Source organism: Camellia sinensis, chromosome 3 (genome assembly GCF_055761805.1).
Source record: "Camellia sinensis isolate YWXY chromosome 3, ASM5576180v1, whole genome shotgun sequence".
In the NCBI taxonomy this organism is placed as follows: Eukaryota; Viridiplantae; Streptophyta; class Magnoliopsida; order Ericales; family Theaceae; genus Camellia; species Camellia sinensis.
Window position 1 is genome coordinate 14,843,714 of NC_138963.1, and position 15,502 is coordinate 14,859,215.

Consider the following 15,502-nt stretch of genomic DNA (forward strand, 5'->3'; position numbering starts at 1 on the left):
ACCTTAAACACGCATGGTCTGGCGAGACCTTAAACACGTACGGTCTAGGAGACCTTAAATCCTTGGAAGGTGCAAAACCTTTATTGCATTCCGGTCTGGCGAGACCTTAAACACGCATGGTCTGGCGAGACCTTAAACACGTACGGTCTAGGAGACCTTAAATCCTTGGAAGGTGCAAAACCTTTATTGCATTCCGGTCTGGCGAGACCTTAAACACGCATGGTCTGGCGAGACCTTAAACACGTACGGTCTAGGAGACCTTAAATCCTTGGAAGGTGCAAAACCTTTATTGCATTGGTGTGCACACTATTGCTTTGTACATATCTTAAGCCGCGTGTTGTCGCGCATTCCATGCAACATGCATTTCACTTGCATCATTTGCATTTCAAAAAAAAAAAAAAAAAACAACAAAACAAAACATGCATTGTCATGCATACATTTTGCATTCCGGTCTAGGAGACCTTAAATCCTCTGAAGGTGCAATTCCTTCGGTGTTTGTCGTGCCCGAACGACTTTTCGGTGGTCTGGTAAAGCCACCAGTCTGTGCTTGCGATGAGTTCCTAGAAGACCAGCGGGGACGGTGGAAACTAGAGTTCGAATGGCTTATGCCTAGAACGCAAAGGTTCGGGAGTTCCGAGACTAAAGTCTGGTTTAAATACCCAGAGGTTTACCCTCGGCTTGAAATCTGTATGGAAGCCCCATAGGTTGAGGCGGCATGTCTACGCCTCAGTTCTGGATACTGAACCAACCTAGTATATCACCCTGTTGGTAAGATAGGGAAAGTTGCAATCATAGTCATTGCATCATAGTGCATTGTCATGCATTTGCATTGTAGATTGCATGCATTCATTGCATCGCCTTCCGCCTATGGCTTGCGCCTTGCCAGGTTGAGCTTGGTCTGGTATGTGTCCTTACATTTCATGTTAAAACACAGTTCTGTATGTGTATCGCGCCGATTCCACGTTGATATGTTGGTTGAGGGTTGCGGCACCTTTTCTGTGTTAGACATGGCTCGTACGTGTGCATGCCTTTCCTAGGCAAGATTTGGTTTGGCTTGCGTGCCATATCCATTGTATCCATATCCATTCCATTGCATATTAGTAGATATTGCATTGTAGATTGCATGCATTCATTGCATCACCTTCCGCCTTTGGCTTGCGCCTTTCCATGTTGAGCTTGGTCTGGTATGTGCCCTTACTTTTCATGTTAGAACACAGTTCTGTATGTGTATCGCGCCGATTCCACGTTGATATGTTGGTTGAGGGTTGCGGCACCTTTTCTGTGTTACACATGGCTTGTATGTATGCATGCCTTTCCTAGGCAAGATTTGGTTTGGCCTGCGTGCCATATCCACCCATTATATTGTAGTGTAATTTTTGCATCCGGCATTAGGATCGTAGTCCTTTCTCCAGCGGGTTGTTTCCCCACTTGTGTCATTCCACCCAATACTTGTTCTTGCGTCTGTCTACAATACTCATAGTTCAGTTGACCGTTCTATGGTAGACAGACTTGTTACCTCCATCAATCTATTTGACATAGGTGTGGTTTCGAACCGTTCATGATTGGATCACGATTCAAATGCTTTGCATGTTTATTTGCAATGTTTATACATTCTTTTGTATATATTGCATTTCGTTTTGCATCCATTTTGCATTGTCATGCATGTTGCTAACAATATTGTACCTGTTAAGTTTGTTTTCTTTTTCAGGCACGATATTGTATGTACGGTTCATTTGAAGCTGATGCAACCAGACGAACCGGACAGGTATTGTATCTCCCGAGTGAGACTTTTTGAGAATTCCATAATTCTGTTACATCCTTTCTGCATTGTAGTGTAGTTTGGTATGCTAGCTTAAAACTGTTGCATGTTTGCTTCATTACAGCTTTCTTAGCATGATCATAAGTTATGCTCGGCTCCGTGCATTGTCTTGCATTTTGCCCCTGCCTCCGGGCTCATATCTTATTTGTATTGCATGTTTGTCTAAGTCTTCGGCCTTGTCAAAAATGGGTCGTCTCTGGGCTTTGACATTCACTCCCGTCATTGTTATGACTTTCGAGTTCTGTCAAAGAGGGGCAACTGTAGACACCCCATTTTTGACCGTCCTCAAGACTTGGACGTCACCGCTTGAACACTCGGTGATTATCCATGTTTGTGTTCGTTTGGAGTTCCCGGAGGTCTCGGCTCGCGCGCCCCGCCTCAGGATCCCCGAACTCGACCGTTTAGTGTCTGGTTTTGCACCAAACACTTGCATCTTGCCTTTGAGAGGCAGAGTGGGGCTTGTAGACCATCCCCACCCTTCACCGGCAGTGGCTAGATGCCACCGGCTGGTTTTTGCTGCCACCGGCAATTTAGTTTGCCGGTCGGTACTATTTGTTGCCGGTCAGCACTTTTTTGTGCCGGTCGGCACTTTGTTTGGCCAAGATGGCATTTTTTGCCGGCCGATTGCTGTTCATCTGCTTTTGCAGATATTTTTGGACAGCTGTATAACTTTTGCTCCCCTCCATACACGTGTATGGAGGGATCTCCCTCTTGCAAAAGCTTGTCTTGTAAGCTTTACAAGAGGCTTATAGAGAGAACTCTCTCTAAGGCAAAAAAAAAGAGGTTTAGACATTTTTGAGAGAGAAAAGACAGAGGAGAGCTCTGGTTTTCTAGGGTTAGGGTTAGATACACTCACCTATCTCTCTTTCCTTCTCATTTTGCACACTAGGTGTTTTGTGTCTCATTATTGCACACAAACACCTAGTGTTTCACCTTCCTCTAGGAGCTGAGGTTCTAAAGAGTGTGTTTTGGAGTTTTTGTCTTGGATTCAAGCACAAGGAGGCCATTGGAGCATCTTTGTTGAAGAAGGCATCAAGGGTGAGAAACTAGTCCTTTTTTTCCCCTTTTTTGCATTGATTTTCTACTAGTCTTAGAGCTATTTTTGTGATTATTGTATAACATAAAAAAGTTCTATTTTTAAGCCCTCTTTATTGTTTATTAAGAGTGTTTTGTTGTTTGAGGGGTGTTGACCACCCTTAGGCCTCAAAAGGCCTCATTTTGAGCCATTTTGTGCTAGCTCCGGGATTTTGGTGTTGAGGTCTCTTCACCACTGAAATCTTGAGGGATTTCAGTGGTGAAGATGATGCTTTGAAGTCCCAAGAAGGAGAGGGCCACTCCCTCTCCTTGTTGTCCTTGAAAAGGGCACATTTTGGCCTCTTAAGGAAGCCTATGCTTGAGTGTGTGTTGAGCATGTTTGGTTTGTTTTTCATGCTTATATATCCATGATATAACATGATTTCAAGTTGGTTTTGGAACCTTATGCATGTTTAGCATAGTTGCCATGTAATGCCTTATTTGTGCCTTAACATGTTCTAGGTTGTTAGCCTTTGTTGGAGCATGTTTTAGGCTTGCATTTGTGAAGTTTATGTGCTTATTTTGCCATGTTTTAGCTCTGTCCATAGTCGTTTGGGTTGATCTTTGCATGCATTATATAGCTCCTTTGTATTTGGGCTTGTTGGCCTTGAGTATGTGCATGTGTAGCATGCCATCTTTGCATTGTTTTGGTGATTTGGGATCATCCTACATGCTATTTCAGTCCCATTTCCATGCTCGTTGGATTGCCTTGCATGTCTCTTTAATGCTTTGAAAGCATGTGTTGCAATGCTCCATGTTTTGGCCATGGTGCATGCCTTTGTATTCGGCCCACTTAGATGCCATCTAAGGAGTCCTTTGGCCTTGTTTTAGCATGCTAAAAATCTGTTTTTAGTTGTTTAATGCATGCCATGTTTGGTCATGATAAGTGTAGTTCAATGCATTATTGATTTGCCTTGAACACTTGGACTACTCTTTGCATGTTTTGGCTTAATTTATAACTTGATTTGGCATCATTTTATAACATAATTTTAGGGCTCATGTTGCATGCTAATTAGTCCATGATCCCTCCTTTCAAGTGTGCTTGAATGTTGTTTGATTCATGCTTAAGTGTTGGTCCTTATGTGCATGTGTGTGTGCATGCCATTTAGCCCTCACCTTTTAGCACAATGGCTACTGTTTTAGGCCTATTTTAGAGTCGCCTAATTCATGTATAAGTCCATCTTGCCATCCATTTGCATTGCCATATGCATGCTTGTGTGCTTGCATAAGTGTTTTGCCATGCCATGTTGCATCCTTAGCTTGTATGCCTAGGTTGCATTGCATCTTGCATGCATGCCTTGTTCCTTGAATTGGTGATAGGAATTGGGCCTAATTTGTTTGATTGGTGTGCATTGCATTTGAAACCAAAGTTGCATACTTGGTTCTTTGGGCCATCATGCATGGAAATGCGTGATTGGTGGTCCGAGAACCGAGGCACATGTCCCTTCGAGTCATCACAATGATAAGAGACATGGTTGATGCATACATACCTTGAAATATGCTGCCATGCCTTGTTTTGCCCTTTGTTGCTGTGAGTTGCAGGTTCTGCAGGAATACTCTGCCGACCGGCAGTTTAATGTGCCGACCGGCACAATTTTCTCTGCCGACAGACCCTATTTTGTGCCGATGGACATACTACACTGCCGGTGGAAGTTTCATTCAGCCGGTAATGACCCCCTCTGTCCAAGGATGCAGTCCTGAGGCTTTGACAGCCTCCAGAGGAGGAAAGGAAGGAAAACAGAGGCAGCTTGTGCATGGTGGCGCGTTTCCCGAGACGCTTTCCTGCTTTAATTAATTTAATTTAATTTGTTAATTAAATTAGTTAATTTGTAATATTAATTAGCTTGCGTAGTTAGTTAATTTGTAATATTTATTTGGTCCCTCCGAGCGAGGGCAAATCTGTAATAAGTGTGTGTGGGTGGTGTGTATGTCTTCCAACCTCACTTCTTTCTTCCCTTTTACTTACCTGCTTTGATGGTTAGTATTAGGGCACGTCTAATTTAGCATACCTTATGCTATGCATGTGTGCATCCATGCATTTGTATTGCATGCATTAGGCTCGGTACATCACGCTAACTGCATCAGTACTTCAATTCAAAAATTGAATATGTGTTAATCGTGCATTTTCACATGACATGTCTAGGATTAGCCGAGCCTATCTTAGCGACATTTTGTATGCGATGCATTAGGCACTTAACATGGACTTGGATCATGCATGTTTGCTAACAAGTTCTTTGTTTTGGCATGGAGTACTATGTAAGTATTTCCGCTTTAGCATATCACATGAGTGTGAATGTTGCCATAACAGCATGCTTAACATGTGGCTAGATGCTTATGTGTTAAACTGTTTTGAATGCCTGTGGGTGAAGGTTGGATTGTTTGAGTTGGAAAAACTCGTTGAAATCCGTATCTTAGCCTACTTGCGAGTAGCAAATTCCAAAGCATTTTCGAACCGAACGGATATGCAATGTTTATTTCCAAATTAGACAATCTAGTCTATACTTGTTTGCTGCGCGCATAACATAGTAATTCTAGGCTAACAATTGGTTTAAGAACACATAAAGTTTTCAAAAACGGATATCACGGTTAGTAGAGGCCGGTCTTCGGACCGGGCGAAAGGGGGTGCTCATAGCTGACCTTCCCCGATCGTACCCAAGCTCCCGAGCCGAGACAACTCCGGTGATGACGGACATGTGGCCTTCGGCACCGAGTCAGGGTTTCCTAAATTTCCCCATTTTAAAAATATTTAGGTGGCGACTCTGTATCTGGCAAAGCAGTCCATGTTTGGCACTACTTTTTCAATAAAATCTGTTTTCTCAAACGATTTGCCAGATTTGGACTCTTTGGTTCAGATTTAGAACCGTGACACAAATCGAGTCCGAACTGTAGCATCGAGGTCCCCAACGCGGGCGCTGTTACACTCCTTCACGCGGTCCTCCAGAACTTGAGGATCAATCCTCCTCCTTTGTCTGTCAGGACTTCGTGAACGAGAGTGATGGGGGCTGTTAGTCCGCCTCCTCCCCCTTGTATCCCTCCTGGGATTTTGTCGCTGTGGCTCTAAGTCCTCCATGGGAGGGATAGAAGGTAGGCCTTCGCGTCTTGCACCACCCTCTGGTGTTTGTCCGTCGATGGCGGACTGCGGCAAATCTTCGTTGTGCGCCATTGCTTTTAAAGAGGAAAAGCTTGATCAAGAGGTCTTGTTCTAGTCTGCAATTCCCACAGATGGTGCCAATTGTACGGGAAAGAAATAAACCTTCTCGTATAATCCTGTTGATCAAGTCTGCGCTCCTCCGTACGTCGTCACTTTACTCCCTGAAAATACAAACATGAGCTAGCTGGCGGGTGTGTGCCGGATACCTCTCCGATGCCTAAGTCAGCAAAATAGACAAAGACAAAAAGCTCTGTGTATTAGAGAATCAAAATTGTGTGTTACCTCTCCATAGGTGATGTTTGTGAGCTTTTATAGGTTCCGTGTGGCACAATCCAAATAGGACTCTTACTCCTTCATGTAGAGTCCTCCTAGGATTCATACTCCTGAAAGATAATGCCTATCCTTCAACACCCCCCTCACTGTTTAAACCAAGTAAGATGGTTTTACCATGGTTGGACTCCAATGTGGCCGAGGTACGCATGGCTATGCTTAGCCGTAGAACAGACTGAACTATCCTTAGTTCGGCTCGCCCTTTTACTGCCCTTACCTCAGTTCCTCTTGTACAAACTGTGGTAAGTCTAAACCGAGCTAACTTTTAGCATGGTTTAGACCAAGCTAACCATACTGCGTTATAACCGGTATAAGTTTTAGTATGGTGACCGAGCTAACCTCCTTGGGACCGGAGTAACTTTACACCTCTCTTGGGCCGGAGTAACTTTACACCTCTCTTGGGCCGGCCCATCACCCAGCTCAGCCCAATTTTCATATAAATTACCCTCTCATGTTACCTTCACACAAGCCCATAGCTTGTCTTTAACCTCTTATGGAATATCAGGCCATCTCTTTGTGGTTATTGGCACCATCTCTCGTGCCAAGATCCCTTCTAAAGTCGATAGTTTAACTGACTCAGGTCCCACAGGCTGATTCCTTTCATTGAAGTCCATTTCATCACACTTTTGTTTTTCTTTGTCATGCATCTTTAGCTTTGATGCCCTCCTAGTTTTCTTCTTTGGTACTTGAGTGGAGTCTACAACTCCTTCCATATCATGTGATTCAACATATGGAGAAGAAAAACACTCATCTGAAATTCTGAAGGATGCATTTCTTCTTTTATCCGTTGTCGCAGCAATTATAGCTTCACGCTCCTTCCTAATTATTTTCTCGGCTTTTTTTGAACTATGTGCAATACACAAGGAAAAATAAGAAATAATGTGGACAATAATTGGTTATAAATTCAATTTTATGTTAAATGAGAAATAAAGTACCTCTCCACTCATCTTGCTAGTTAACAATTTCAAGATTCAACTGTTAATAAGAAAATAGGCATTCACAATAACAATCAGATCAACAAAACAAAGGGAAATCAGATTTTTTGGCAAGCATAATAATAAACTTTCATTGTTAAGTAAAGAGCAACTGAAAAACAAAAAATAAATAAAAAATCACACAGGTGATAGACCACCAGTGCAAGTTGCAGGGCAGTTACTAAGACACCAGTCCGGTAAATAGGAACTAAAATATGCAACTGTATACAGTACTTCTCTAATATAAAATACAATTAGCATTTCTCTAATAAACTCGGTAATAAAAAAATAAAAATAAAAAACAACAAATTACCATTATAAGCAATTACCCCATGCAATAGCGTTGTTCATGTAGGGCAAAGGTCTAATGTGGGTCATTGCAACCAAACAAGAAATTAGAACACAATAGGTAACTTTTCAACAAAAATATCAAATCAATGAAAAACTTTATACATCCACATGTCACTAATGATAAGCACAAGACAATCCATCCACAGGTCACTAAGAGCAGCTATACAGCTGGGTAGTAGTACCAGCAAACAATTAAAGTTCAGTGGACTGTCTACCAACTGATACAAAGAAAAATTTAGACTTCAGCAATGTATATAGAAAGGAAAAAATAAAATAAAAAATGACAAGGAGAACTAGTCAAGTCAAGCCCAATAAGCATTCGGTTATATGAAAACCAAATGTTCCTACTTCTCTTTAATCATGCAACACTTCCACACCCTCACAATCCATCCTCACGTAGTGCTCATCTTCATCATTAGTATTTGCATCAAGTCTAGATGCATCTAAAGGTGCAGATGGCATATAGGCATCTTCATCATACATATCCAAATCATGAAAGCCTCTTGAAGGTTCTTTAAGTACAACTTCCCAACTAGATGTATCACTATCCCTCAAATAGAACACTTGTTTTGCATGTGATGCTAGAATGAATGGATCTCTCTCAAATGGATTTCGTCCTTGTTGGATGTTGACCAATGTAAATCCATCTTCAACTTTGACACCGTTTCCAGTAGTTGCCCAGTCACATTTAAATAGAGGAACTTGAAATTTGTAGTAATCCAACAAAATTATGTCTCTGATAGCCCCATAGAAATAGATTTTTTCAATAACTTGTGCAATGTCTTTCTTACTAGATCGATAAATAGTTTCTGCTTCAATGGAAACACCACTATTTTGTGTGGACCTTTGAACATCACTTGTATGAAAGCGATGCCCATTAATGATATAGCCCAAATAAGACGTTGCATGCTTTCTTGGGCCAACTGCAAGCCATTTCAATGTATCTAAAACCTCATTACCACATGATTCAATCTTTGCTCTCAACCACTGAGAAAAAGTGTCCATTTGTCTTGAATGTAGTAGCGCGGCATCCCTTAAGAAATGTCTGTCCAAAAGCTTAAGCTCCTCCGCGTGCATTCTAATAAGGTAGGCAAATTGTGAGATAACTATATCATGTAAACACTCAATTAGTAATAGATATTTATGTTATCATACTTACTCTAAATATGGTTGGACTTCAGAACTGTTTATCAACACACAACAATGAGCAATTTGTAACATATCATCAGGTATCATGATTGAATTCCCCAAAGTAATCGGACGTCCTTCTAGTATTGTTTCATTTTCAAATTCTTTATTGCGGTTATGTCGAGCACCTATTTCAGCTGCTTGCTTCATGTACCCACTACAAAACTGCATGCACTCTTCAGCTATATAGCATTCCGCTATGCATCCCTTAGGTCTTGCACGATTCCTAACATATCCCTTAAGTATCTTCATATATCTAGACCATAATATAATTAATATTCAGGTTAATAGCTTATTTGACAAATACATCAATAGATATACATAATAAAAAGTGATATACACCTCACCTTTCAAATGAGTACATCCAACGAAATTGCACCGGCCCACATATGTGAGCTTCTCATCCTAGATGGATTGTCAAGTGAACCATAATGTCAAAAAATGGAGGGAAGAACCTTTCCAACATACATAAAGTCTCAGCAACATCTTCTTCGAGTAGTTCTAATTTATTCCTATCAATCACTCTCACATATTTGATTGAAAAAAGTACACAATCAGAATATTGCATTCCTTGGTCCCTCTGGTAAAAGTCCTCTCAATACTACTGACAACAACTGTTGCATCAAGACGTGACAATCATGTGACTTGAGGCCTATCAGCTTGCATTCTTCTAATAAAACACAATTAGTAATATTGGAGCTATAATCATCAGGCAACTTTAAATCACGTAACCTAGAACAAAAGATCTGCTTCTCGACTTTTGAAGTGTATGTGATGCCGGTGGAAAATAAAAATGAGTCCCCCTGTCCTCCGCAGGCAATTTGTGTCTAATGCCCATTTCTTCCAAATCTTTATGAGCTTTAAGGCCATCCTTTGATTTCCCCTTCACATTCAATAGTGCGCCAATGATACTTTCGCAAACGTTTTCCTCAATGTGCATTACATCCAAGTTATGACACAAAAGTAATGCCTGTAACATCAATCAAATATTCATTCTATAAAAAATAAAAATAACAAATTCAACTAATTTTGAAAATAGGAATTCTACTTTCTTTAGACTTACATCCAAATATGGTAAATTGAAAAATATGGACTTCTTCTTCTATGGTTGAATGCAAACTGGCTCTTTTTCTTTGCTGATCTGGGACTTTTTCCTTTTTCTCTCCTTTGTTGCTTTTCCCGAATTATTTTCAATGTCTTTAACTACACCGAAAACATCAGATCCATTTAATGGTTTAGGCTTCCCTCGAAGTTCTTGCTTTCCATCAAACCAACTTCTTTTCATCCGAAATGGATGGTCGGGTGCAAGAAATCGCCTGTGGCCCATGTACACAGTCTTTTTACTATTACTCAACCATTGTGAACATATGTCAGTGCTACATATTGAACAAGCAACAGGTCTTCTACAAGCGGCTCTAGATAAACATCTATGTTGTTGCCTGGTTACTTTGGCCCTGGAATTAGTAATGTCAACATGATATTTTCCTTTGCCCTGCATAACCATGGGGGAGGTTATATGTAACTAACATCACTGGCCAGCAACTATACTTTGAGCTAAGATTGGCAAAAGGATTAAACCTATCTGCTGAAAGACCAAGTCTAAGATTTCGTAGATCTGATGCAAAAGAAGGTCACTTTCGATCAATTGATTCCCATGCCAATGAGTCAACTGGTTGTCTGCCCTCTCTTGTGACTTGAACATCCTTTTAAATCTTGGTATTATTGAAAAATATCGCAACACCTTCGCAGGAACCCCCTTTTTAATCTTCTTAGTGCGTTTATCTACTTTCCAACGTGAACAGTTGCATTTCGAACATGTCTCCTTAGGGTTTAAATCTTTTCTAAACAAACAGCAATCATTCACACAAGCATGGATTTTCTTATATCCTAGATCAAAGGCTTTGGGCATCTTTTTTGCTGAATATACAGATTTGACAAGCGTGTTATCTTCTGGTAGCATATCAGACACTATTCGAAGAAGTTCATCAAAGCTTTCATCAGAATGATCATGTGCAGCTTTATGCTTGTATAAAGCAACAATTGCTGAGAATTTAGTGTACTTTGTACACCCTAGATATAAAGGAGTTTCAACATCTTCTAATGATTGTGTTAATTCTCTCTTTCTTTACTTTTACTTATGGACTCTCCAAAATCATCATCTTTTACATGCACGTCTCTGAACATCTTATATGTATCTGAAATTTCAACATCTTCTTGATGTGACGATGCAATTAGTTGTTCCTCGTGAAGGAACCAAGAAGCATATTTAGGATCCATCCCTTCCATGACCAAGTGCTCGTACACAATCTCGCAAAATTGGTGAGATAGATTTCGACAATTTCTACAAGGGCAAATGATCATTTCTTGATTCCCTACATTCGCCTTAGCTATATCTACAAATTTGCGTGCTCCATCTAGATAATCCTTCGACACTCTGATAATTTTACATCAAAATTTATTATTCCAATAAAATGACCATATAAAAGCTTAAAAGTTATTGTGTTTGAGAAAAAAAACCTTGAAAGATGCACCCAGGATTTATCCATCTAGACCCAAGTAATCTCTGGATACGATTGTGCTCAAAGCTACATGTAATCTCCGGATCCAAACCAAGTAAATGAGTCCACTTCCAAACCCAAGTGAAAAATAAGGTCAATTTGTTGGAAAAGGAAACAAACAAACAAACAAACAAACAAACAAATTTGAAATTTTATTTTAAGAATATAAAATTAATTTATAGACCAATCATATTGTAACACGTATTAACAAAAATTAAACAAAATATAAAAAATGAGAAAAAAGAATTGCATAGGGAACTCGCAAATGAGAAGAAAGTCATAATGTATAGCTTGACAATGATATATACAAATGCAATCACGGAAAATCTCTTATTTGATGCTGAATTTTCAAGCACATTTTATTATATTGTAATATGGGGGTACTCTTCAAAGGTGTCCTGGTTATGACCCTTTGAATAATTTTTTAAGACCGAGCAAGAAAAACATAATTTTATGGAATTTTGTTCAGTTTTTGTAGCACTCCTTAATTTTAATATGCAATTGAGTGATTAGTGATACATACAAATGGTGGTTTCTTTCATTCTGTTAGTCTTTTTTGTAGTCTGCAAGTTCTATTGTGGTTAAATTCATTATCTCAAAAGAATCCTACTAAAAAAAGAAGAAAACAAAAAGTTCTTGCTTGACGACTAATAGTGGATCCAACCACTAAACAAAACAATCTGCTTGAGGGACAAGCACCTGTTCTTTCACTGGCTTCTTTCACCGAATCAATTTTCCAGACTAAGGCCATTAATAGATCTTATACTAGGAACAAGGATTTAGGATTGGTTTTACAAATTTATCCTTGATTTTTTATTTTTTTTTGGGAACCAAATTTATCCTATATAATATACTCCACAATTACCAAAAGTAGCTAGAATGTATCAAAAGTAAAAAAAACACATGCACTAGAATGAAATAGAGTCGAATAATTACTCCATCAAAATATTTATTTCTATGTTTGGTTGACTAAAAAATTTATGAAAAATAATCATTAAGCACTATTATAAGAAACTGATCATTTCATAGGTAAGTCCAAAAAATAATCATTAAACGCTATATATATATAGGGTTTAAAAGGCTTCGTGCAAGCCACAAACTATTATTATAGTATGTTTAAGTTTTGTATTTTGACAAATTTCTTCCCAGAATTTTAAATAAAACCACAAGGAATGCAAACATTTGGAACCAATCAAAGACCACAAGGAATTATTAGAATTTTAAACCATAGCTAATCTCTTCCCAGAATTTTAAATAAAACCACAAGGAATGCAAATATGAATGTGTATATATATGTATTTATTCGACATGTAAGACACAAATCCCAAATAATAAAACCATGGATGTTCTAGAAACAAGAGAAATCAAATAATAGCAATATATTCATAAATAGTCACTACAAACTAAACAACCGGGAGGATTGAGTAGAAAATGAAATAGGAGCATGATAGTGAACCATCGTATTTATGGAACAAGCTGTTTCATTTCAAGATCCAAAATAATTTTCAGAAGTAAACCAAATTGTGAAAATGGAGACTGATAGTTTCACCAGAACACCAATGTCTTCATCTTATTTCCCCTCAACCGGAGCGGGAAAGTGATATATAGATAGAGAATTCCTCTCTCGGGATTACAAATTTCCACTACAAAAGTCATAAATGAAAGCGAAAAGCATGAACAAATAAGAGAAGAAGAGAACATATAAATCCATGGCAATTTGGCAGTACTAGGAGTTTTGAGTTAGAGACAGATTTTGAAACTCACATGTCATAACCTATAAAATGTAGAGATGATTTGATTGATTTACTTAGGCCTGTTTTTGCTTCGAAGCAGTGTGGTTTCAATTCTCTATAATTACTTGGTCAAATAGCGCAATTAGTTGCTTATGGAATAATAATCATTGTGAATGAATACAGGGACTAAATAAGAGGTCTTCCATGTGAAGTGTTGAACTTTTAGATTTTGAAAATGAGTTATATGTGATGACTAAAAAGAAAACTGTTTTTGAAAATTTTAAATTAGTTTGTCTGACTGACTTCTAAAATTTTTAACAACAATGATTCATCCCACTAAAAACATCACCACTAATAGCACTAATTCATTAAAAAAGTAAAAAAAAAATACAACTCCAAGACCAAAACATCACATCATTAATGGCGGGACCCACTGCCACCTAATTAGTGGGAGCACTAATTAGTGCTCCCAAGCATTTTTCAATTTTTAATCCAATGATACAGATGTGCAGAGCCTGAGATGTTGAAATTGAGCTGGCCATTTTGGGAAGATGTACAAATAAACAGAGCTCTTACAGTGTTGCTTCAGAAAGCGGAGGTCGCCTTTTGTTCATAAGCTCCTATCTCTTTATGAATCCTTGCTGCTTGAGATCATAAAGTTGAAATGAAACTGCAAGGGCGAAAAATTTAGGTTAATTGAATAGAAATCAAATCAAAATCAAAACCCTAGAAATCAAAATCAAAACTCTAGAAATCAAATCAAAATCAAAATCAAAGAGAGATGAGAGAGGAGAAACTGAATTAATCGAATATACGATGCAATCCAAGGCTCTCACCAAATTAATCCAAGGCTCAGAATTAGAATCAAATGCCAAGCTCGAAATCAATCGATTGGTGCTCGTGTAACTAACATTATCGGAGGGGCAGTGGCTGGTGGTGGTCGCTGGAGAGAGAGAGAGAGAGAGAGAGAGGATAGATTGCTATAAATCTGCTCAAAAAAAAAACTGTATTTTTGTATTAAAAAAAAACCTGGGATGCAAAAAAAAATGTGTAATTTTAACAATATTAATAAATAAAAAAAATTTGGAGTGGAAAATTTTAGAAAAAAAGATTTAAGTATAAGTTTATAAATTATTTTTGTATTAAAAAACATCTAGATTATAAGTAGAATATCTAGTTTATTGAAAAAATAAATAAAAATTTGTGATGTCTACTAGAAATATATAAATATTTAACAACGTCTAGAATTTTTTTTTTATTATTTCCAATTAAAATATAATTTCTCTAGAGAATGAGACGGTTTGGAACAAAAACAAGTATGGATCTAGAATGAAAGAGGGTGTGGCGTAAGTTTTTAAATAAATTTTTTTTTTTACTTTGTAAATTCAAATAATCTACATATACTTAGAAGGAAAAATATTTTTTAATTTTCTAAAAAAATCACTAAATTCAAAAAAATATAAAATTTAATATTTTACGACATGAAATGTATATTATCTTAAATGCAAATATTTTGTAACATATTTTTGCATGCCGTGAAAATATACATTTTTTACGGCATACTTTTGTATGTCATAAAAAAATCGGATTGAATTTTTTTTTTAAAGAAGTTTTCACGACATTCATTAGCATGTTGTATAAAGTTTTAATATTTTACAATATGAAATGTATGTCGTCTTAAGTGTAAATATTTTACGACATATTTTTGTAAGTCGTGAAAACATATCTTTTTTACGGCATACTTTTGTATGCCATAAATATATGAATTAACGACTTACATAGTATGTATGTTGTTATTGACAAAACATTAACGACTTGCAAAAAAAAAATGTCGTAGAATGTACTAAGTACAATATATATTTAATGCATATCGTAAACATGATGCCATAAATAGTGACTTTTGTTGTAGTGGAAGTACGTTTTTTTAGATGAGAATCTTAATTAGGGATGTACGAAAAATCGATCAAATTGATTGAATCGGAACAAATTAGTTATATTTGATTTGTTTTTTTAGAAAAATTGTGCATTTTTAAATTTGATTTTTTTTTTGTTCTTGGTTTGATATTGGTTCAAGCACCTTGTGCACCAGACCAAATCGAAATTGATCGCTTCAACATATATTGTATTTATAATATATATATATATATATATATATAATCTAAGAATATAATGATATTAATAAGTATAATAAATTATTAACCTTAATTAATTAACATTATCATCTTTATAACTTAAATTTATAAATTCTTATTATATATAATCTTAATTCTAATTCATTATTCTTGAAATTTTAGTATTTTTAATTTTTTTTTTGTTTTTATTTT

The 15,502-nt window shown here is 37.4% G+C and overlaps 1 protein-coding gene across 15 annotated transcripts in view; it reads right to left on the reverse strand.

The window, feature by feature from the left end:
* LOC114301506 (uncharacterized) overlaps positions 1–14,154 on the reverse strand; it is a 61,621-nt gene extending 47,467 nt beyond the window's left edge. For 9 of the 15 annotated variants that reach the window (XR_014363463.1, XR_014363469.1, XR_014363468.1 and 6 more), the window contains exons 1-3: positions 14,015–14,154; positions 13,755–13,848; positions 11,405–11,513 (exon numbers count right to left, since the gene is read on the reverse strand). Coding sequence is in view for 3 of the 15 variants with exons in the window: in XM_082919140.1 (XP_082775266.1) it covers positions 8,054–8,777; positions 8,859–9,143; positions 9,235–9,251 (1,026 nt within the window). In the remaining 12 variants the exon portion in view is untranslated. The other 6 variants (XR_014363467.1, XR_014363466.1, XR_014363461.1 and 3 more) reach the window with 4 other exon arrangements.
* Between the last annotated feature and the right edge of the window lie 1,348 nt (positions 14,155–15,502).